Raw genomic sequence first — 20,956 nt, forward strand, 5'->3', positions numbered from 1 at the left:
GTCCATGATCTCTATTTAGACACTCTGTTGTGACCATCCTGGACTCCTGGGTCCAGCAGGAGCCAAGTTTTGGTTTCTGCTAGCCCACCTCTTTCTGCCTCTTAAGGATCTTGGCACTGACTGTGATAAAATGTGCTCAGAGGCTTGGCCCCTAGGGGCTCCCTGTGTTCTTTGCATAGCCATGGGTACCTCCTCTCACCAACCCTGCTGTGTATCTGCCCCTGCTGTCCCTCAGCTTGCCTAGTTAGCTGACCTCGAGGTCCCTCTCCCACTCTAAGACCTTTCTGGAGGTCTTAGCAGTCAGAACCATCCACACGCATGGGGGTAGTGTCCTTACAGTTTATTTTCAATAGACTTAAGCTGCTGTGTCCATCCGTGGGATGCATGACTCCTCCACCCCACTGTCATCCTGTCTCACAGGCCTTGTTTGGTATGTTTCTGTTGGCCTTTGTTTGCTTTACCCTCTGATGTGCTTTGTGCTGGACTGTAATCTTGTCTCACACTTACTGTGAGTGATGGCCCCAACCCACCCATAGAGCACAGCACCTTTCTTGTTATGCACAGGGCAAGTGGGACCCTCATTTGCTTCAGGGGAGAAGGTACCTAGGGCTGGGCAGGAGACAATTCCTACCAGTGACCTCTGGTCTCCCAACTGGGGGTCCATGGAGCCACTGCTGCTGCGCCGTGAGTCCAGGAGGCCGTGGGCTGTATCCAGGCGTGGTGAGCTCCGGGGAGTGGGCATGGGTGTGGCAGCTGTGTGCATGATGAGCGGAGGGGGCAGGCTGCCCCGGCCTTCCAGATGCCCATTGGGGGTCACTGCCAGTGAGTACATCTTCATCTCTGCTAGCAGGAGTCCCATGAGCCTCTCAGGAATGGGAACTTGCTGCTCTGCTGTCATCCAGCCAGCCCCACCCACTTTTCATACACATACCTGTGGCTTGTAGGTCTCTTAGCTTATCAAAATCCTCCTCAAAGCGGGTAGATGTCTTATCCTCATCTGTGTCTGACCTGTTGGCATCACCCTGCACCCATAAAGCACAAGGGGAATGTGAGGCCCTGTGGTATAACCATATGTGCCTGGAACAGGATGTAGTTACCACCAGGGCCAGCATGGAGTGCAGAGGGTCCAGCCACCTGCCCAGGCCCCTGCCTTTCCCTGTACTCCTCACCTCTGCCTGGAAGCCCTCCACCAGGATGGCCACCAGCAGGTTGAAGAGGACGTAGTTTCCGAAGGTCATCAGGGCCACGAAGTAGAGGGCAGCCCAGGAGGAGGTAGAGGCCATGCCGTTGTACAGAACCACGTTCCAGTCCTCCTGTGTTAGGATCTGGGGGGTGTCCTCGCACTGAGGGGGCTCAGAGCCCAAAGACACCCACAACCTCCCTGGGGACAAGGTTCACTGTTCCCACTGTCCCCACTGCTCAGGGCTCTAGCCCTGTGGTACCTGGAACACGGTGACGATGGCCCACAGCAGGGAGTCGAAATTCTTCCTGTCAGGTACGGTGTCCCCCGTGTCTGTCTTCAGGCTGAACTTGCAGCCAAAGAGGTGCATACCCAGGATACTAGGACAGGACAGGGGGCTGAGCTAGAGGGGCCCCCTGGGCAGTGCCCTCAGCTCAGGGCTGAGCTGTCTACTTTGCAAGTGAGAAGATCAAGGCTAGAAGCAGCATGGCCACTCTGGCTCTGGGGAGGGGCCAGGACCTGGATACCACCTTGAGCTCTGGGGCGGAGAACCCCCTGCCTGGACTGCCCACTCACCACATGCCTGGCCCATTCTCAGCTCTCCCCTCACCTTTCGGTGGACCCAAGAGCACAGCCAGCCTGGCCCCACTTCCCAGGCCAGAACACAGGAGGAGCTCACTGACTGCCTGAGCAGCAGAGCAGTGACCGAGCGTCTGTGGACACTACACTCAGGGCCAGTGGGGAGGTCCTCTTCCCCAGGGCTCTTGTCACAAAAGGTACCACTTTGCCGCCTATCTAACACCATGTCTGTCATATGGCTGGCACTCACCTGAAAATGAAGATGAACAGCATAAGCAGCATGCAGAAAGTGGCCACATTGTCCATGGTCTTCATGAGCACCACGAGTTGCCGCCTCAGTGCTGGCAGGAACCGCACCAGCTTCAGCACCCTCAGCAGCCGGAAGGTACGCAGCACTGACAGCCCGCCATCTGCCTGTCCCACGATCTCCCAGACACTGCAGGTGAGTGTCAGAGCAAGGGTCAGGACAGCCTGACCGGACCCCAACGTCTTCTTCCCAGATGCAGGACTGTCAGCACCCCTTCCCTGCTAGGTGCCAGGCTTCCCCCTGTAAGGTTGTTCCTCTGGGGAAAAGGTCACTCTCGAATTTTTCTTTCTGTTCTAGGTTGCTTTTGTACAGCACATGTCCTCAGGGACCAGAATGACTCAGCTTCCAAGCTGTCCTCTCAGAGGACTGGGTTCTGTAAACGGGTCTTCGGGCTGGAAGGCTGCCGACCACCCCTCTGCTCCTCCACAGAGTGGTATTCTAGATACACCTGACTGGGGTGTGTGTGTCCTGTGCACACCTGACTGTGGTCATGGGAGGATGAGGCCACCAGCCCACTGTACACCATCACTAATGTTCCCTTGTGGGGATGGGTCTTTGCTCTCTGTGGTTTCTGCAGGAAGTGGTGCACCTCAGGCTCTCTGGCTAGCCAGGAATGGGACCCACCTGATGACCACAATGATGCCATCAAAGATGTTGTAGGGATTCCGGATATAGCCCAAGGGGCCACAGGCTAGCAGCTTCAGCAGCATTTCCAGGGCAAACATGCTGGTGAACACGATGTTGCTGATCTCTAGTGCATTAGTCAGCTCATCAGGCTGCAGGTGGGAGAGGAGTGGTCAGGGGGTTCTGCTCAGGGGGCTCCCACATCTTTTGGATGCTGCCCTACAACAGGTCAGGCTTTGTCAAGGGTCCAAGGGACAGAAAAGCTACACAACATCTCAGGAACAGGGGAAAGAAGCGAGGGTGCTAAGATCCACTACCTCCCTGCCTGTCGTCATGATGGGGCAGTGTCTGCTGAAGGCCTCCAGCAACACCCCCTTCCCACCAGCCCCACAGGCACAGGGCTCGAGAAGCACGGTGAACTATTGCACCAGGAGCGGAGGTGGGCTGTGGAGGTGCAACAGGGTCTCAAAGTGGTGGAAGGACCTTTGAGCAGCTACTGGGCCTAGCTGCTTCTGGTATTGGCCAGGCCCTGATCCCAGGGCTGAAGAAGGCCTGGTGTACAGGGTCTGCAGTCCCCAACGGGCCCACCTGCTCATGGTACTCGACGCCCATGCTCAGTGTGTTGACGAGGATGGCCACCATGATGCCACGGTTGAAGTACTTGCTGTCCACAATGCGGCGCAGCTTGCCGCTGAAGGAGGCACACAGGTGGCCCAGCCCACGTGGCTCACCAGGTGCTGCCTGCCCCTGTGGTCTCCGCACACTGCCCTGGCTAGGCACATCTGCTGAGGGCAGCTGCATGGAGTCCCGGCAGTCATCACGCTGCACATCTTGCGTGAATTCATACACCCCATGGACGTCCGAGTCCCCACTCTCTGAGCCACTGAACTCAAACTCAGGGTCCTCCAAGGCGCTGGCACAGTACGGGCAGCTCTTCAGTGCACAGGTGAGTGTGCCTGCTGGGGGGCTGGGCAGGGAGCAGGGCACGTTCAGGCCTGATAGGTGACTGGGGGCCCGGCCCAGGCCTGCAGGAGGGCATAGATGGGTCAGGCTTGCACAGCAATACTACACTCAGGATCCCCAGAAACCCATGCTCACATAGGTGAGGGTGCCTTGTCCCATTCACATCCTAAGCCCAGAACTTCTAAGTGGGACCTCATGCAGGAGTAGGTCCTACACAAAGGCCATCAGTTAAGATGCTGTCACCCTAGAGGATGGAAGGCCTTAACCAAATGGATAAACTCCAGGCAGAGGAGAAAGACATACGGAAAGAAAATGATGGTCATCAGGAGTTAAGGGGAAGAGGAGGGGACTCTCTCTGAGCATCCAGAAAGAATGGCCCCTGTAACACCCTTGCTTTGGACTTCCTGCTTCCAGAACTGAGAGTCAATTCCTGTTGCTCTAGGCCGCCCAGTCTGGGGTCCTTTGTAGCAGCCAGAGGATTTACAATCAGATGCAGCTGCCAGTACACATCTGAGTCCATGTGTCTATCTATGTATTATCTGACACAACTCAGAACACACTTGTATATCTATATACTGTCACATACACAGGTGTACTGTCACACTCAGGCACATGTCCACTTGTGTGCTATCTCATATGCCTGTAATCACACACCCAGACATGCACCCACACACTGCCTCATATTTGGGCATGTATGTGTGCATCTGTGCATGTCTCATATAAGAGCAAACGTGTACACCATGGGTTCACACTTCTAAGCACAGAGAAGTGTTCTCATTGTCACACATACTTCCATGCAGCCATGCACTGTCCCCCATGCACCCAGACATGCACATGTGCACTATTAAGTAGTTCTGCACACATGTACATAACTGCACTGCCACTCAAGCACACATGTGTATAACCTTGCACTGTCCCACATACAGTGGGCATACACAATCTATCCCCTACAGTGGCACTCCTGTAACACTGTGGTACAGACACTAAAGGGACAGAGACCCCTACGACAGGGCTGTACCATCCAAGAAAATGTAACAGTACAGGCTGCTGGTGGGCAGCTGCAGGAAACAAGTTAGCCTAGCACAGCTACACTGCTGTTCCCAGAGAACCTACTGAAACTGGAGTCCCAGCATGCTTCACACTAACACCAAGCTGTGTTGTGGGCTCTGAGACCACCCTCATAAGCAGTGCAGACTGCAAGCACGTGTGTCCAGAGTATCCTGGCACTCCCATAACCTCTAGCACTGGTGCAGGCAGGCCTAGCTCATCCTCACTACATCTTGCATAGAACCCAGAAGGGCCTCCAAGTTGGCACAGAACCTGACTATGTGAGCATCCTGGGGCGGCAGTGCTCTCCCAACCCTCAGGAACTCTGTGGCACTGACTTCCTCTCCCACACCACCCCAGCCTCAGCTTCCACACTTAGAAAGGAGCCAGATCCTACAGCCACTAAGGGCTCTGCAAGACCTCAGAGCTATAGACAAGACAAAAAAGTGAGCACATGGTCCCTCGCTGGCCAGGAAGAGGCCAAGGGAAATATCTGCCTGGTCACACTCTGCTGCACTGGGCTGTTAACTGCTTAGGTTCACTGTTGAGGGTGGAGGATAAGAAGTGCGGTCACAGAGTTGGGGCAGGGGTGACACTCATAGTTGCCGCCCTATCCCGGCTTCCCTTTTCCCCCTCTAAGGACAGTGCCAGAGTCCTCACCGTGTTCCCCAACTGCATGCTGGATCTTCTCATAGGGATCAGGGCTGCCCAGGCTCAGGGGGCTGTGCCCTGTGGCTCCGGGGTTTCCAGCATTCCGTTTCCCCTTGGGCCTGGGGCTGGTGCTGCCTTTGCCCATGCCCGAGGGCAAGATGGTGGGGTAGTTCATGGTACCCAGTCCCGAGGCTAGCTTGAGGCTGGCTGTGGCTGTGGCTGCAGTGTGTGCCAACCGTGCCCGCTCCTGGGGCCCTTCCACATGGCAATCTGCATGATAGATACTGTGCACAGACTCGGAGTTGGGTGGTCCCTGCCCGGGGGAGGGTGGGCAAGAAGGCATATTGGCCCGGACCAGCCTGGTATCACTGGGGTCAGGGTTGGGCCTACGAGGGCCACCATGGCTGAAGTGGTAGTGGTGGTGGTGGTGATGGTGATGGTGGTAGACCAGATGGTGCACAGAGGTTGCACGCCTGCCTGCCTGCCGCTGCCGCTGCCCAGGACCCTGGCCATGCAGTGTGGCACTAGGGGCTGCCTTCTTATGCCAGCGGCTCTGCCAGCGGGCATAGAGACGCAGGCTACGGCGCTTGACCTTTCGGAAGACGTGGCCCATGTACTTGAGCAGCTCCTCGTAGCAACTGCCTGGCTCTGAGAAGCTGGCCAGCGTGCTGTCATTGGACAGGTAGCGGGCACGCTGCTCCCGCATCAGCTGGTTCTCCCGCTGCTTGGTCTCTGAGAACTGAGTGGCGATCACCACCAGGCACAAGTTGATCATGAAGAAGGACCCCACCTGTGACAGAGTGGGTATGACCACCAACCTGGCTCCATGCTGAGCCCTTAGCTGCACTCTGTGGGGCTGGGATCCAGCCATGACGCTATGGTAGGAATGGCCCCAAGGGACACAGAGCAGATACTTTATGACATAACTACCTGTGGCTTAGGGAACAGCCTAGCATCTCCCTCAAGGTCACCAAGGAACCTGCCCACCTCTTCAGGTCCACCCTGACATGACACCCACTGTCTTCTCTCCAGCCCTGAGGGAAAGACCATGAACTACCCTCCACCCATCCTTATTTGTTGTTGAGAACACACATGGTCTCCACCTACCCCTCTCCCTGCTGGGTCCCCACAGGTGGCCCCCATGCACTCAGTGGCCTGAAAAGCTCTGCTGCTTGATAAACTCACCTGGCCCTGCCTGGGTACCCCAGAGCCACAGGGAGGACCACAGAAGCCATACTGGGAGCTAGAACATGGCCTTTTCCCTCCCCAGCCTCTCCCACCCCACAGCTTCCATCCTCCTTGCCCTCCACTGAAGGCTGGACAGGAGGCCCTGGCAACCCTGACCTCCAGCCCACCTGCTTGCACATCCCCAAGTCCCTGAAGCCTCCATCTGGGTGTGCACAGGGACCCTCATGCTGAGTCCCATCCTCCCCCACTACACACTGTATCCCTGGAGCTGAATGTCTGCCCGCCTAGCCCACACTCACAATGATGAGCAGGATGAAGTAGATGAAGTTATAAAACGAGTGGGCGTCCATGACATAGTACATGATGTCTACCCAGCCCTCCAGTGTGATCACCTGCAGAGGAAAGCAGTGACTCCAGGACAGAAGCAGACACCATGCGCTCCAGGATGACGGCTCTCTCAGCTCTCTCAAGGGAGCCTGTTCCATGTCCTATGACAGGAGCCCTGTGGCTTGGTGCCTACCTGGAAGATGGCAATCCAAGCATAGCCGATGTTGTCGAAGCTGATAGCGCCATTGTGGGGGTTGGAGTCCCCTGACCGGCAGACATTGTAGTACTGGTTCCAGTTGATGCAGCCATTGCGGCCAGCCCCTGCGGCCTCAGCTGGTGGCTGTCCATATGCCTCCCAGCCCAGTGTACACTGCATACGCAGCTCACGGCGGCTAGGGATATGCGAGCACTTCTGCATGCCATTGTCACGGCGTGAGGAGCAGATGAAGGGGTTCTCCTCGCCCTCCTCTGGCTGGTAGTATGGTCTGAGGAAGGTCAGGTTGTTGTTCCTGGAAAGTCAAAGCTGAGGCTCGGGGGAGGTCACATTTAACCCCCCTTCTCTGCCCATCTTCCTCTGCCCAGGGCCTAAAAGCCTGATTCTGCTGTCACACTGGCTTTTGGAAAGTGACCACCCTGATGGAACATCATGCTGTTTCTTACCTTGGCCCTGGCTACCAGGGACAGGTAGACAGGATGAGGTGGCTAAAGAGCCCATGGAGGATAACCAGAAAGCAAACCCATCCAGCCTCTCCAACTCTAGGGGTCCTGGACAGTCTTCTTACTGTTCCTGCCCTCCTCCCTGACAGCTCCACTCCTGAGCCAGCACAACCTGCTGGGTGGACCAGGGCATCTCAACAGCTTCAGGTCCACTAATGCCTCCTCGGAGCGCCCCCTTTCCAACCCTCACCAACCCACCCTTCCGCCATAAGCTCCCCAAAAGCCTAAAGCCTCATGGATCCAGAGAACAGATACCACTTCAGTGGGTAGCCAGGTCACAAGTTTGTTTGACCGGGTGCTGGGCACTGGCAACACAGATCATCTGTAGGGCCTGGTAGAGGCAGTACTTAATAGCACTGCAATTACTTTCTAGGGTAACCCCAGCAGGCCGTCAGCCCCAGGCCACATGAATCCAGGATGAAAGATAAAGGCTAAGAGCCCCATTCTGCAGCAGGAAGTAGGAGTGCAATACCCTGAGAGCTGTGAGGGAGCAAGGACAGACAGGAAGTAGGTACTGTGGTCCACTATTAGAAATAGGAGGAAGCAGTAGGACAAGACCAGCTTCCCCTCTGAGCAGGCTTCCAGAACCACAGACTCCTAGTGTTAAAGCAGGCGCAACACATGGACCACATTGCCCCAGGGTGGGGAAGCCTCCACCCCTGGCTCTGTCGGCGCCTGTCCTAAAGTGTCTGGCTTTACACCCACATCTCCATCCTCCTGTGCTCCTGGGGACGATCCTGCTGCTGCACAGAGGCTGCCGGGATCTCCCACTGCTATAGCTTTGTTCTGAGCAGGACTGAGTACAACACAGAAGCCCCAGAAAGCCCTCCTGGTCATGCCCCTGGGCACACCCCAGAACTTTCCGGTCCACAGAAGGTAGACGAGTGGGGGAGCCGAGGTTAGTGCATACTGTGGGGTCAGCCCTGGATGCTGGAGTCCATAAAAACATTCAGGCAAAGAGAAGGGAGATACACAGAAATAAGGAAAGAGGTCCGTGCAGGAAAAGTGAATCAGAACGCAATTCCCACTATGGACCGCAGTCATCTGGAGAAGGGCTCTGCTGGTGTGGTCTGCAGGGTGGGAGAGCCCTCACACAGTGGGCATGGCCTGAAGGAGCCTGGTAGGTGGCGTCCTAAAGGGGGGAGACTGAGGCACAACCTGCACAAAGGGGTGGGGCCTGCACACCTGACAAAAGTGCTATCCAGGAAGCAGCGATTCCTCAGTAGGCCAGCCCAGAGCTGCACACCCACAATGCCGAAGATGAAGAAGACAAAGAAGCAGAGTAGAAGGACATTCCCAAGCATGGGCAGCGTGTCCAGGAGCAGGGTAACCAGGATCCGCATGCCTGCGAAGGGAGGAGAGGCAGTCAGTGTGCTGATGTGGGTCAGGTGACTCTTCTGGTAGGCTGCACTGTGCTCCCCACCCGGATGTGCATGCCCCAGTGATGCTCCGGGGTCAGAGCTGCAATTAGAGGGTTACAGGCCATAGCCCTAGTGAGTGAAGGCAGGGCAGCACCTGCTCCTTCTAGAGGGGTGAGAGGTAGAAACAAACGGGCAGGTTTGACCACCAGCATCCCTGGGTCCTTGTGTGACAAGAGGTCTTACAGACCCCTGACAGTGGTGATGGCAGGCTGGGCCCACAGGTCACAGGGGAGTCCATGCCAGAAGAGACACTTAAGTCTCACACACAGAGAAAGGAAGCAAGTCACAGGAGATGGACAATAAGCAAGCTCCATCCTAATCAGACAGCAGCTGGCTCCAAACCCACAGTTCCAGGGGTCACAGGGGGCCCAACAGACAAAAAGATGCATCCTTGAACCATCCTAGGGCTCCTCGTGGGAGCTACAGTCCAGCCTGGTTGAGCCCAGCTTGGGCCAGGAGCATGTGGAAGAGCCACTGGTTCTGTTGACAAGACTGAACATGAAGGAAGTGCCAGGCAGTGCCAAGAGTCACATGCACATCCCTTCACTGCCACCCTTGGGAGAACCACTGTTGTTCACTGTCAAAGCAGGAAACTGGGCCTCTGAGGGGTTCAGTAACTTGTCTTTAGTCACATAGCATTTTTGAGCCTGACCTCATTCTGCAAAGTATAGCCAGGAAAGAAGGCTGGCATCTGGCCTGGTGTGGTTGACACCTGGAGGGCTGTGGAGAAGCCTAGGGTGGCAAAACTCCCAGGGACCAGGTCAGGTGGCCAAAGCGCAAGAACATACCACACGTGGGCCCCAGGAGCCAGTCCCGCACAGGTATGCACATATCTGCTCTGCTTGGACGTCTGGCACCCCCACCCCAACACCGAGAACTCTGAAGAGAAATCCCAAATCATCCCCAGTGGGAAGCCAGTGTCCAAGCAGGCAGGGTCCAGACACACAGCCACATGATTCCTGTGAGTCCTCCACATGGCACAAACTGGCCCAGCAGGGCCCACTGGTCCTCTTTCTAGCTACTGGCAGAGGTCTGGAGTTCTCTCTGCAGACGTGGATGCCTGGCCAGGGCTCAGCCACAAAGGCCAGGTGCTGTGCTGGTGTGTTCTACCAGGCCACCACACCAGGCTCTCTCCCCAGGTTAGGTCCTGTTCTGAGACGTAAGTCTCCTTGTTCCACTCCCCCATGGGAGGGGTAGGCTGCAAAGGACACACAGGAGTCCACAACACCCTCAGGCCATCCTGGGATTGCCAATATAATGAAGCCACCTGCTACCTGCTCTGCTCCCAGCCTTGCCCCCAGATGCTGTGTCGAGGAGGAACCTGAGATTTAGAATGACTCCTGTCACTCAGCACTGGGCCCTTTATACTTTGGCTGCCCTTCACACCCAGCTTGGTTCTCCTCAGAAAGGATCCAAGTCCTCCAGGACCCACACCAGCAGCCTTCCCCCTTTACCCCTTGTACCTGGGCCTGAGCTGGGCAGAGGGACCTGGAGCTATCACCTCCCAGTCCTGAGCCTTCGGTCTCCCACAAGACTCCAAAGGATACATGTCTGGCTCTACCAAGGGGTGGTGGGCACTTACTTGGCACACGGTTGATGGCACGGAGCGGCCGCAGCACGCGCACAGTGCGGATGGCTGAGAGGCTCACGTTGTGCCCGTCCAGGGAGTACTCCATCATGCTGGGGAAGGGGAGGCTCAAGGGAGGTGCTGCAGGAGGAGCCATGCCCCCACAGGGCTGGCACCTCAGGGCCCCATGAATACTGATCCACAGGTTGCCCATCTCTCTCTTTTAATGTGCTACACTTGTACACCCAGCACACACCTTCTCCCACCCTCCTGCCCACCAAAGGCCAAGCTGGGCACCTCAGCTCTCTTTATAGCGAGGTCCCACATCTGTGCCTCTTCTCTAACTGAAAGAGGGCTCTCCTTGGGGGGCTCTCCTGCGTGCAGCCAGGCACCCCACCATACCCAGCCATGACAATGAAGAAGTCCAGCCTGTTCCAGGTATCACCTAGGTAGCACTTCTGCCCAAACAGCCCAAGGGCCACCATCTTGATAACCATCTCCACGGCAAAGAAGGCAAAGATGAAGTCATCAAAGGCCTGGTGGGAGGGGCACAAATCAGGGCAGGAGGGAGCCCCCTGTTCTACTCAAGACCCCACCCACCAGAGATCTACCCAGCCCTACCCGAAGTTCCCAACCAAAACTACGCCCCATCCATGTCCCCCACCTGCAAGATGCTGCAGCGCTCAGAACGGCAGGCGACGTCTTCACAGGGCCGGAACATGCCCAGGGTCACGCAATTGAGCATGATGACTAGCATGCTGACGTGCTCGAACCATGTGCACACGTTAAGGACGACATTCAGTAAACACCCCACCTCTCAGCTTGGGACTCCAGTGTCCATCAGGCCACTAGGGTGCACCCTCATCCAGGCATGCTAGGGAGGCCTCAGGACAAGGATGCTGTCCTTCTCAAGGTGGCCACCAGGTGGTGCTATGGTGTGCCCCCTAACACACCATCCCCCCTCCATCAGGCCTGTTCTACAGTCTTAAGGATGGGGTAGAGGAACTTGCCTGCCCCAACTACCACAACAGCAACTTTGCTGAGGTAGCCCACAACCTGACTGTTATGCCTGACGCCTCGTGGGGGCCCACTTAGGTTCTCACCCAGGCATCCTACCCAGTATCCCACACAGAACCATTCCACCCCTGGTCTGCAGCCAAGAGGGAAGAGGGTGGAGATCACTGACCACCAAAAGTGACTTTTCTTACAGAGATTTTGATGAGTATACTCATAATCCCAGTACTCTAAGAGGCTGAAGCAGTATTCCAAATTCAAGCCTAATAATGACTTAGCGAGACTGTCTCAAAAAAAGGGTTAGGAATGTAACTTAGTATGGAGACCCTGAGTTCAATCCCCAGTAAAACACACTCTCATGCATGTGCCCAAGTACACAGAGATGGAAGGGAAAGAAGGGCAGAAGCAGGCTTGAGGAGGAAGGTCAATCCAGTCTTTGGAACCAGTCATGGAAGTTAAGACCTGATGGTAACACCATGACCCCACACCACAGGGACTAGGAGTGACAGGGATGGGCAGCCTACCCTCACAGGAGGCCAGGCTCTAGACTGCAGCCCAGGGTTCAAATCCTCTGCTCAATGTCACCTACCTCTAAGCCTCTGCCCTGCAGCCCCCACCATCTCCTTAGAGTTGCTCTGGCATCAAGCTGATGGTGATTGGCAGCCACACAAGAATCCTGCCCTGCACGTCACATGCCAGTGGTGCTCAGAGAATGTATGTAGGAGCCCTGGGCATGGGGGCTACATGGGTTTCCAGGGCTGCAAGCCCAGGCCTCAAGCACAAGTGGAGGATCATCCCAGGAGCTTCAGGTCCCAAGATATACAAGGCTTCCCTGCCCATCAGACTAGGCCTGGAGCTCAGCAGGGGGAAGCAAGGCCATCCTCCTACAGGGACACGCTGGCCAGTCCCTGACTTACCTCTTTGCTTCTTTGGAGCCAGGCCCCCAACCCATGGTGGCGCCTTGCATCGTGGCTCTGAGCCATCACTGTAATTACAGGTTCCTGCCAAGCGTGTCGTAATTACACTTAATGGGTTCAGCAGTAACAAGTGCCTCTGCCATAATGGGGCTGCAGAAAACAGAAATCAGCCTCCCACTAGGGCAGCACACAGCTTCATCCTTAGACTGGGGAGCCCTCCTGCCTGCACCTACCCCTTTCCCACTCAGGGGAGGCTACGACTGCAGACAGCACCACAGAACTCCCACCTGTGCGTGGGTTTACTTACAACATGATGGAGAGCTAAGTTGTGCCTGCAGCGTCCCCAGCACCTTGGCCTCCAGATTCTGTGCTGGTTGCAGGCCCAGGCAGTGAGGCTGTGGCTTTACCCTCCTCCCTGGGCACCTTTGTCCTGTAACTGCTATGCATGTCCTCTGTGACTGGTGGAGGAGTATTGACATCCAGGAGTATCTAGGGCTAAACAAAGTGGACTAGGGTAGGGCACGGGCTGTTGGGAAGGACAGCATAGGCAGAGGGATAGTACGGCATGGGCATGGGCAAGCACCAACAGGAGGAGACAACACAGGGCTGGAGAGCTGCCCCCTTGTCTAAGCTCATGTTCCAGCTAGCTGGATTCCTGTTCTTGCAGGGCACCACTCTCCCTGTAAGGTAGGTCTTGGGTGGGTCCAGGACAAGGGAGGAATAGAAGAGGAAGGTAAGGCATTTGTGAGTCTCAGGGAGGCTCAGACAGGGATTCAAGGGTTACCACCTGCACCATTAGATGGGGACTGTATTTCTGGAACTAGGACCCTCTTTTCCACACCAAGTTCTCCCCCAATGCTCATGTCAACAAACACTGCTTCAGCAGTGGCCTCCAGCCTATCCCCGTCTTCTGCCTAGTTTCTCCCAGGCCTACCCCATGACCACAGAGACATATGGGTACATGTTCTCCCTCTCACCTGGCTAACCTGCCATAAGGGTCTCCAGTACAAGCCCATCAGCCACCTGCCAGCCCCCAACCATTACTAATGCTACAGCACCCAGCATCCCCTGGTGCTGAGGTGACCCAGTGCACCAGAGGGGAGCCTGAAGGGGAAGGCATGGGTATCCCTCAGTCTTGGAGCAGCTTGGAGGGAACTTGCCCAGAACCTTAGCTCGGTGAAGCAGACTGTGCCCATGCCAGTATCTTAACAGTTGTCCACATCCTCCCCGCAGGGCAAGAGGCGCAGGCAACTGGGGCCACTCACCAGCTGGTGCCACAACAATGCTCTTCAAAAATAACTTGAGTCAAGGTTCCAGGTTAGTTTTTCCAAGACCTAGGTCTTCCATCTGTCTCCTCTGCTATGCCATCTGAAACCTCAGCCCTGGTGGCTGATTCTCAGAGAGTGGAGGGCTATCCTAACCAGGCATCTTCTCAGAACCAGTCCCTGAGCTGAAAGTCACCTCAAATGCACACCCTCAGCAGGCTCTCAGACAGGACACCTCACATGCAGATACACCCTGCTGCAATAGCTATAAAAAGTCATCTGTAAACCATCATGCTTCAGACAGATACCAGTCTACTATGGCTGCGTATCAGCAGCCACCAGTAGAGAGACACTAACATTCTCCCCAAGGCCACGCAGTCAGGATGCCTTGCTACGTCCTGAATCTGGAGTGGGCAACCAGAAAATCCTCAGCCTCCCCTTCCCCAGCATCCTACGGTGAGACTCTCACCAAAAGCAGCTGCTCCAGAGAACACCCTCATACCCACGACAGCTCTCATCCCTGGGCCTACCAGTGGGACTCCAGGGGCACAGGGCCAAAGGGAGTGCCTAGCAATTCAAGGAGGTTCCTTCAATAAAGCTTACAACAGACATATGTGTTAGAGCCCAGCATCCAACTAGAAGGGACAGCCCACGTACTCCTGAGGCAATCCTGCTCATGTGCACAGCTGAGGAAGGGGATGCTAACCAGCCCCATCACACAAAGCCTGGTAACATCCAAAGGTTTAATTACGCAGAAGGATTTTCTGTTTTAATTAAAATTCTTTTAGGTTTTAAACCAAATCCTACAAATTATAATCATGGGTCAGTGGAAGCCAGACTGATGTGCAGATAAGACAGTGTTAGATGAACAGCCAGGGCACTCAGTCAGGTAGGGCTGCAGGCCTGGGTCCCTCCTAGAAGACTAAGGAGGCCTCTCTTATGAGCTCCCCAGGGCTTGAAGCTGGTGAGCAGCAAAGAATTGAGAAACAAGCCCAGAGAGGGGCTGGGGAGGGGGGTCCCAGGAGGCTCTGTGGTGAGGGAACTCATTGAGCAGTGCCCACTCTGTTGGCCCCTACTCCACACAACCCATAGGACATCCTGTCATCCACCACTCTGCTTCCCTCTCATCTGTGGGGTCAGCACCCCTCCACACTACCAACGCCCTACCTGGAGTCTGACTCTTTAATCTCTCTGGCGAAAGTGATCTTTTCTCAGACTCTCAGGTGTGCTGAAACAAAGATATCTACCCCACCTTTCTTTCTGTGACAGAAAATGGACCACTCACCAGCCTATAAAAGCCTATGCTGAAGCCATGGAAGCATCTACAGATCTCCCAGGTTACCACAGGGGCACTTCCCAAGGAGTTTGGCTCCAAAGTACCCCAAACAAACACCTCAAATGTGGCTCCTCAGATGGACATGGTGGCACACACCTGTAACCCTAGCTGCTCAAGAAGGCTGAAGCAGGAGGCTCACAAGTTTCAGCTGAGCCTGGGAAATTTATCAAAATCCTTTAAAAATTTTAAAGGGGTGGTGTGGAGATGTAGTTCCATGTAAAGGCCCTGGGTTCAATCCCCAATACTTAAAAAAAATAGCAACCCCAAGCCAGTGTGGTGGCCTACACCTGTAATCCCAACACTGAGGGAGTTGAGAAAGGCTCAGGCTGAGGCAAGACTGCAAATTCAGAGTTTTAAGTTCTACCTGGGTAACTTAGTAAGACCTAAGCTAAACAAACAAACAAACAAACAAACAAAGTAAGTTAGGGATGTAGCTCAGTAGGAGAGCTCACATGGGCTCATTTCCTAGTACTGTAAAACAAAGCTCAAAATCAAGCAGCCTCCTAAGGGTTACAGGAGTCACACACTGGGGGTGCTGTCCGTGGTGCTGAAGCACCCATCATGCTAGATTGCAGGGCTGGGGACAGAGCAAGTGTGAGGGGGCAGTAGGGATGTCTGAAGACCACAATGGACTCCACCCTCACTGAGCAGAGCAGCATAGTTTCTAGGAAACCAATGCATCTATCTACACTTTCTCACTCGGAGAGTCTAGAAGATAACTCACAGGGCCACAGCAGACTGTTCCGGAGGACCTGCCTGTTGATAGGGAGGACAATGACTTTTATGCCATCATGAGTCCAGATGCAGGAGCCTGAAAGCTGCATACTCCTCTGCTGGGTGACAAAGCCATATGGACATCAACATCCCTAGGCCCTGGTAGGCAGGGACTTCTGCTATGCGGCACAGCCAGAAGGCCTCCAGAGGCCATACTATCTCTTGGAAGGGGCAGAGGTCTTTGAACAGACCTGTATGGCTCTGGACTACCCAAATCTCAGTGTTCCTTATTCACATGCAGCTCATATAGCCCCAAGCTGTGGACAGTGACATCCCCACAATGGATCAGGGGATCTGAAGTCTGACCCTGAGTCTACACTACCAGACCCTTAGCCTCCATAAGCCTCAGCCTCTCCCTATGTACTGTGAAGGTCAAAACTTTCTCTTCCAGGCACTGAGGGAACTCGTGTGGATCCCTCTGGGCAACAAACCAGAGGGCGCTTAATCCTCCTTTCATAGGCTTAGGTCGTCACTCCTCCTTTACACTAAGCATCTGTTTGCAGGGGAAGGATATCTCCACAGGTCAGGACAGGGTGTTGCTGTCTCTCACTTAAAAGGTCAGGAGCACACTGCCATATGCTGGCTGCAAATCCTCAGAACAGCAGGATGCACAGCCATGCTGGGGGTGGGGGTTGAGAGTTGGACCCAGGGGTGGCTGCTTCCCTGTCCCACAAGATCAGAGTGACTCCCCAGGGACTCTGGGCAGGGATTCCTGCTGGTCTGCCTTGTGAAATCAGAGTGAACATGACAAAGCCCTGCTGCTAGGAGAATTACAAGGTTCCAAGCCAACCCATCCCTGATCACTGGCAGAGCAATCTGCTCAGCCGGCTGAGCTCCATTAGGCCAAATCCACAACAGCTTGGTGTGTGAGACCTAAGCCTGGGTGAGAGAGAGCTGAGTCCAGAGCAAAGGGGCCACACCCCACACCGTGCTCATACTGCCTATCATAAGGGTCACATGCCCAGTCCTGTAGCTCCCATCTCCCAATGGAGCCCTGGTTCAACCAAGTCTTGCCACCCCTGGGGGTTGCAGGGGCTGCCCCTCCCTGCCTGCTCTGCAGCCTGGAGCTTGCATGCCACCCACATGCCATGCTAGCTGCATGCTCCCATCCTTCTTGAGAGCACTCAACTTTATTCTTTCAATTTGCTTGAGAAGGAAGACATACTTGTTCACGGGGGAACACAATTCTGCAGAGAAGACAGCAGTCCAGCATGAAGCCAGGGTGTCTATCAGTTCAAGTACAACTGAACAGGCCCTTTTGCTAGATGACAGCTTCACATCCTATGTCAACCCATCCAGTGTCTGGCTTGCAGCCTCCCTAAGCACAGCTTTCCACCATCCACCTAGGACTGGGACAGTCCCAAAGTGCCACTGAACACATGGCACTGAAGGCACTGATCCCTTGGGGCCTGCCCAGTGGTGACCAAGCAGCAGGACACTGTGTAGAGAGAAGATGAAAGAGCAGTCATTCCCAAGAGTGCTTATAGGTGGCCACAGAACACAGTGATGGTACTGTTGCTCAGGGAACACGGGGCATGACTGACAAGTTGAGGAAGACGCACAGCCCCATTTATGCAGAACAGCCACAACATAAAACCTTTCCTGAAAGATGTGCATTCTCACATACGTACAGAGAAGGGTATAGACAAGTCAATATGCTTCACATCCATGAAGATGTAAGTGGAGGGCGATAGGTGGAGGGCCATGTCAAGGCCACAGGAAACTGGTGCTGTCCACACAGGTCCATGGTGGCATTGATCACAACAGCCACAGGTACAGAGAGTGTAAAGGTCCATAAACAGACATATAGTGTATTATGTAATGAAATATTACTCAGCCTTGAAAACGAAGAGGCCTGAGACCATCCCTATCTCTGAAAACATAAACCTGCATAAGAAAACTAGATACAAAAGGCCTCATATCATATGACTGCCTAAGTGAACCATCCGCAAGGGGCAGATTGAGAGACAGAGAGACAGAAAGTTGGCAGACTACTGGGGGCTGCAAAGTAAGCATTAATTGGGAAGAGTTCCCTATGGGAATCCAGAAATGCTGTGAAGCTTGGGGAGACAACACTGCAAACACTAACCACCACTGAGCCATTGACTTTAAAATGGCAAATTCATGGTATGTGAACCACACTTCAACAATCACTGCAGCCCAAGTACCAAGCTTTACTTTTGAACTATAGCTTTGCCTGGCTGCAGCCCCAGCCATTCACCATTCTCCAAGATCTATAAGGATCAAGGATGAGAGACCCAGCACTCAGGCAGGCATGGGGAGTGGGGTCTCTCCATCTGCCGTGTGGCTGTCCAGGGCCTGCAGCATTCCAACTCATGGAATCTGCCTGTATGGCTGTTATGTTCCCCAGCAATACCCACTCAGATCCTCCCTACAGCCCCATGATGCCAGGTCTTGCCCTTGCTCCCACCCCTGCCAGGCGGGGGTGGGAGTTGAGCAGCACTTTGAAGAAAGCTAGGACCCAGAGGCCAGCAATGATGCTCCTCCAGACTCTGGGTGAAGGGTGCAGGACTTGAGGGTAGAAGGCAGTCTAGCTTGGGGGCCCTGGAACATGAAGCCTATAGGTGCCTTCAAAGGCAGGAAAGCTGCTACATGAGGTGCAGGGACACACCTGACGTAGGCTGCTGGCTCCGTGAACCCCACTCAAACCAGGCTTGATGCCTAGTGGAGTGGCAGGGGGTCCTGGACTCGGTGACCTCCAAGGACACCTGTCTACCACTGTTGTGGGTAGGATTTGCTCCTGGCTCTGGGTCTCTAGAGGGACACCCATTAGAAGGGTAGCTCAGAGGAGAGGCTTTGGGGCCCTGGAATGGAACCATCCCCAGGCAGAGATGGGGGTGCAGGATGCAGGGGATTATGGCCTGCAGGATGCAGAAGGGGCATAAGGAATCAGTGTCTATCTTGTAGCCAGAGGGACCCACCGGTCTAGGCAGAAGCCCCTGAACTTTGTACCTCAGCCTGGAGTGGCCACTGGCATGTAGTCCAGGCATTTAGGAGAGTTAGCCCAAGTGCACCCCTGACTAATCAATTGGTTAGTGACATTAACAAGATTCCCTCTGCTGTACTGGTCAAATGGGGCAGAGTATATACAGGTTCAGTTGTTCCAGCATTAAGTAACAGAGATCTACTGTGGGTTGACACACACCAGCACAAAGAAAGTTGTGTGCACACAGGTTGTTTCAAGCACCCTTCTGGGATCTGTCCCCAGCAGGGTTGGGGCATCAGGCACTACAATCTCCTGACTATCCTCCTTGAACTGCCCACCTCAACCTCAAGGGGCTTCCCTCCCATCCTCCAAAGCCCCAGTGAGTTTATTCATCACCACAGCTGCCCCCCAACACTCTCCATGACTCCAGATGTCTCCAACCCCACCTGCTTGCTACAAACCGCCATACAGCAGGCCCACCACCCATAATATCCTAGGGACATTCACCCTCTTGTCAAAGCTGCCCACCCACCTGACTCTAGAACAAAGAGCTAAGGTCCTCGCTTGCCCCAAACCCTGCTGTGGCTCCCCAGAGCCCAGGACACAAAAGTCCCAACTACAACGATCTATATTCTGAACTAATTCAGCCCTAGATGCTCCAAGGTCCCAACTCTGCTCCTCCCTAGAGTGGCCTGTGTAACCAACAGGGTTGCCTTCCCAGCAGCCTGAGGCCATCAAGGTTCTATGTAAGTGCTCATGGATGCCTCATCAGGGCACAGGGCCCACGGCCCACCATGCCAACATGGGAGCCCCTAGTGGCCACCTAAGTCAGGGAGATCCTGGGAGGAGGCTGGGGCTGTACAGGGCTGAAGGGCAGCAAGCTGTTCTCCCATCGAAGTACTAACCAGGCCCGACCCTGCGTAGCTTCCGAGATCAGATGAGATCGAGTGCGTTCAGGGTGGTATGGCCGTAGACAGCAAGCTGTTCTTAGGTGGAGTGGGCCAAGATGGGATGCTGGGTAGGGACTGGCCTGGCAATGGGGGTCATCTTTCCAGGAGGGCTGAGCATGCTCTTCAATCTTCACAGGCTCCTTTAACATGAGCAGAAAAGGACACCACTGGCTGAGATTAGTCTGTAAAAAGGGGTCTCTAGGGGTCAGGGAGATGGCTCAGTAGAATAAGTGTTTGCCTGGCAAGCACAGGGTCCTGAGTTCAATTCCCAGTACCACAAAAATAAATAAATAAATAAAAAAATAAATAAATAAATAAATAAATAAATAAATAAATAAATAAATAAAATAAAATAAAATAAAATAAAAAGAATGAAAAAAGGGGTCTCAAAGGGGGAGGGGTCAGGTCCATCAGGATCCCCGAGGAGAGCCAGGCTTGCCCCTTGTCCTTTCAGCTCCCTGCCCCATCCTCCCTTCCTCTAGATGCCTTAGCCACTGGGGCAGGACTAGCGCCAGGCCCTGGCACTAGGGCCAGGCCTTGGCATTGGGCCAGACTTAGCCTATTTTGACTTCATGGCCTAGACAAAACCCCCAGGCCCACCTCCATGTCCTACTACGGAGGAAGTGACGAAAACTCCACACCTACAAGACATGACAGTGCTCAGCGAACTTCCAGCACTGAGACCCCAAAGCCGTGTGGGTACTGTCCTGGTTTCCAGAATGGGGAGGTGAAAGGAGCCTCTCTTTCCTTCCCTGAGGCTGTTTGCTATGACAACAATCTGCTGACAAGGTGAGGAGAAGCTGGAGTTGGGTGGAGGGGATCCCAGACACAGTGGGTTACAGTCAGAATACCCTGTGTTTTAAGTGCAGGAAGGGGCATACAGAGGACCAGTCTGTGTTTGGAAAGGGATGGACTGCTTGAATTATATGTCCTATACAAGTCATCAGGAGACATGCCCCATTTTACTAGAAAGCACCTCTGCACACTGAACCTAGTTGGGTTGGCAGCTCCATGACCCCCAGTTATCCCAACTTTGGGGACATCACTGCCCCCTGTGCCAACTGGCCAAGTCCAGAACTTCCCATAAGCCATTCACTTGGCACTGAGGTACAGGTCCATCTAATCCTGGGGAGGCCCAGCAGTACTTCGCCCATCACCCCTACATCAGGACCTGACAGCTGT

General features: G+C 54.5%; 1 protein-coding gene across 7 annotated transcripts in view; it reads right to left on the bottom strand.

Moving 5' to 3' along the window:
* Positions 1–20,956, bottom strand: part of Cacna1h (calcium voltage-gated channel subunit alpha1 H) — a 61,649-nt gene that overhangs the window by 13,568 nt on the left and 27,125 nt on the right. For 2 of the 7 annotated variants that reach the window (XM_023711793.1, XM_023711792.1), the window contains exons 3-16: positions 11,236–11,347; positions 10,974–11,107; positions 10,587–10,684; positions 8,769–8,928; positions 7,060–7,375; positions 6,839–6,931; positions 5,361–6,141; positions 3,279–3,715; positions 2,691–2,842; positions 2,010–2,195; positions 1,443–1,560; positions 1,170–1,325; positions 932–1,022; positions 632–816 (exon numbers count right to left, since the gene is read on the bottom strand). In XM_023711793.1, coding sequence (XP_023567561.1) covers positions 632–816; positions 932–1,022; positions 1,170–1,325; positions 1,443–1,560; positions 2,010–2,195; positions 2,691–2,842; positions 3,279–3,715; positions 5,361–6,141; positions 6,839–6,931; positions 7,060–7,375; positions 8,769–8,928; positions 10,587–10,684; positions 10,974–11,107; positions 11,236–11,347 — 3,019 coding nt within the window. Of the gene's footprint in view, positions 1–631; positions 844–931; positions 1,023–1,169; positions 1,326–1,442; positions 1,561–2,009; positions 2,196–2,690; positions 2,843–3,278; positions 3,716–5,360; positions 6,142–6,838; positions 6,932–7,059; positions 7,376–8,768; positions 8,929–10,586; positions 10,685–10,973; positions 11,108–11,235; positions 11,348–20,956 lie in introns of all 7 variants that reach the window. The other 5 variants (XM_023711791.1, XM_023711788.1, XM_023711790.1 and 2 more) reach the window with 3 other exon arrangements.

This window comes from Octodon degus, unplaced genomic scaffold, assembly GCF_000260255.1.
Source record: "Octodon degus isolate 3935 unplaced genomic scaffold, OctDeg1.0 scaffold00021, whole genome shotgun sequence".
In the NCBI taxonomy this organism is placed as follows: domain Eukaryota; kingdom Metazoa; phylum Chordata; class Mammalia; order Rodentia; family Octodontidae; genus Octodon; species Octodon degus.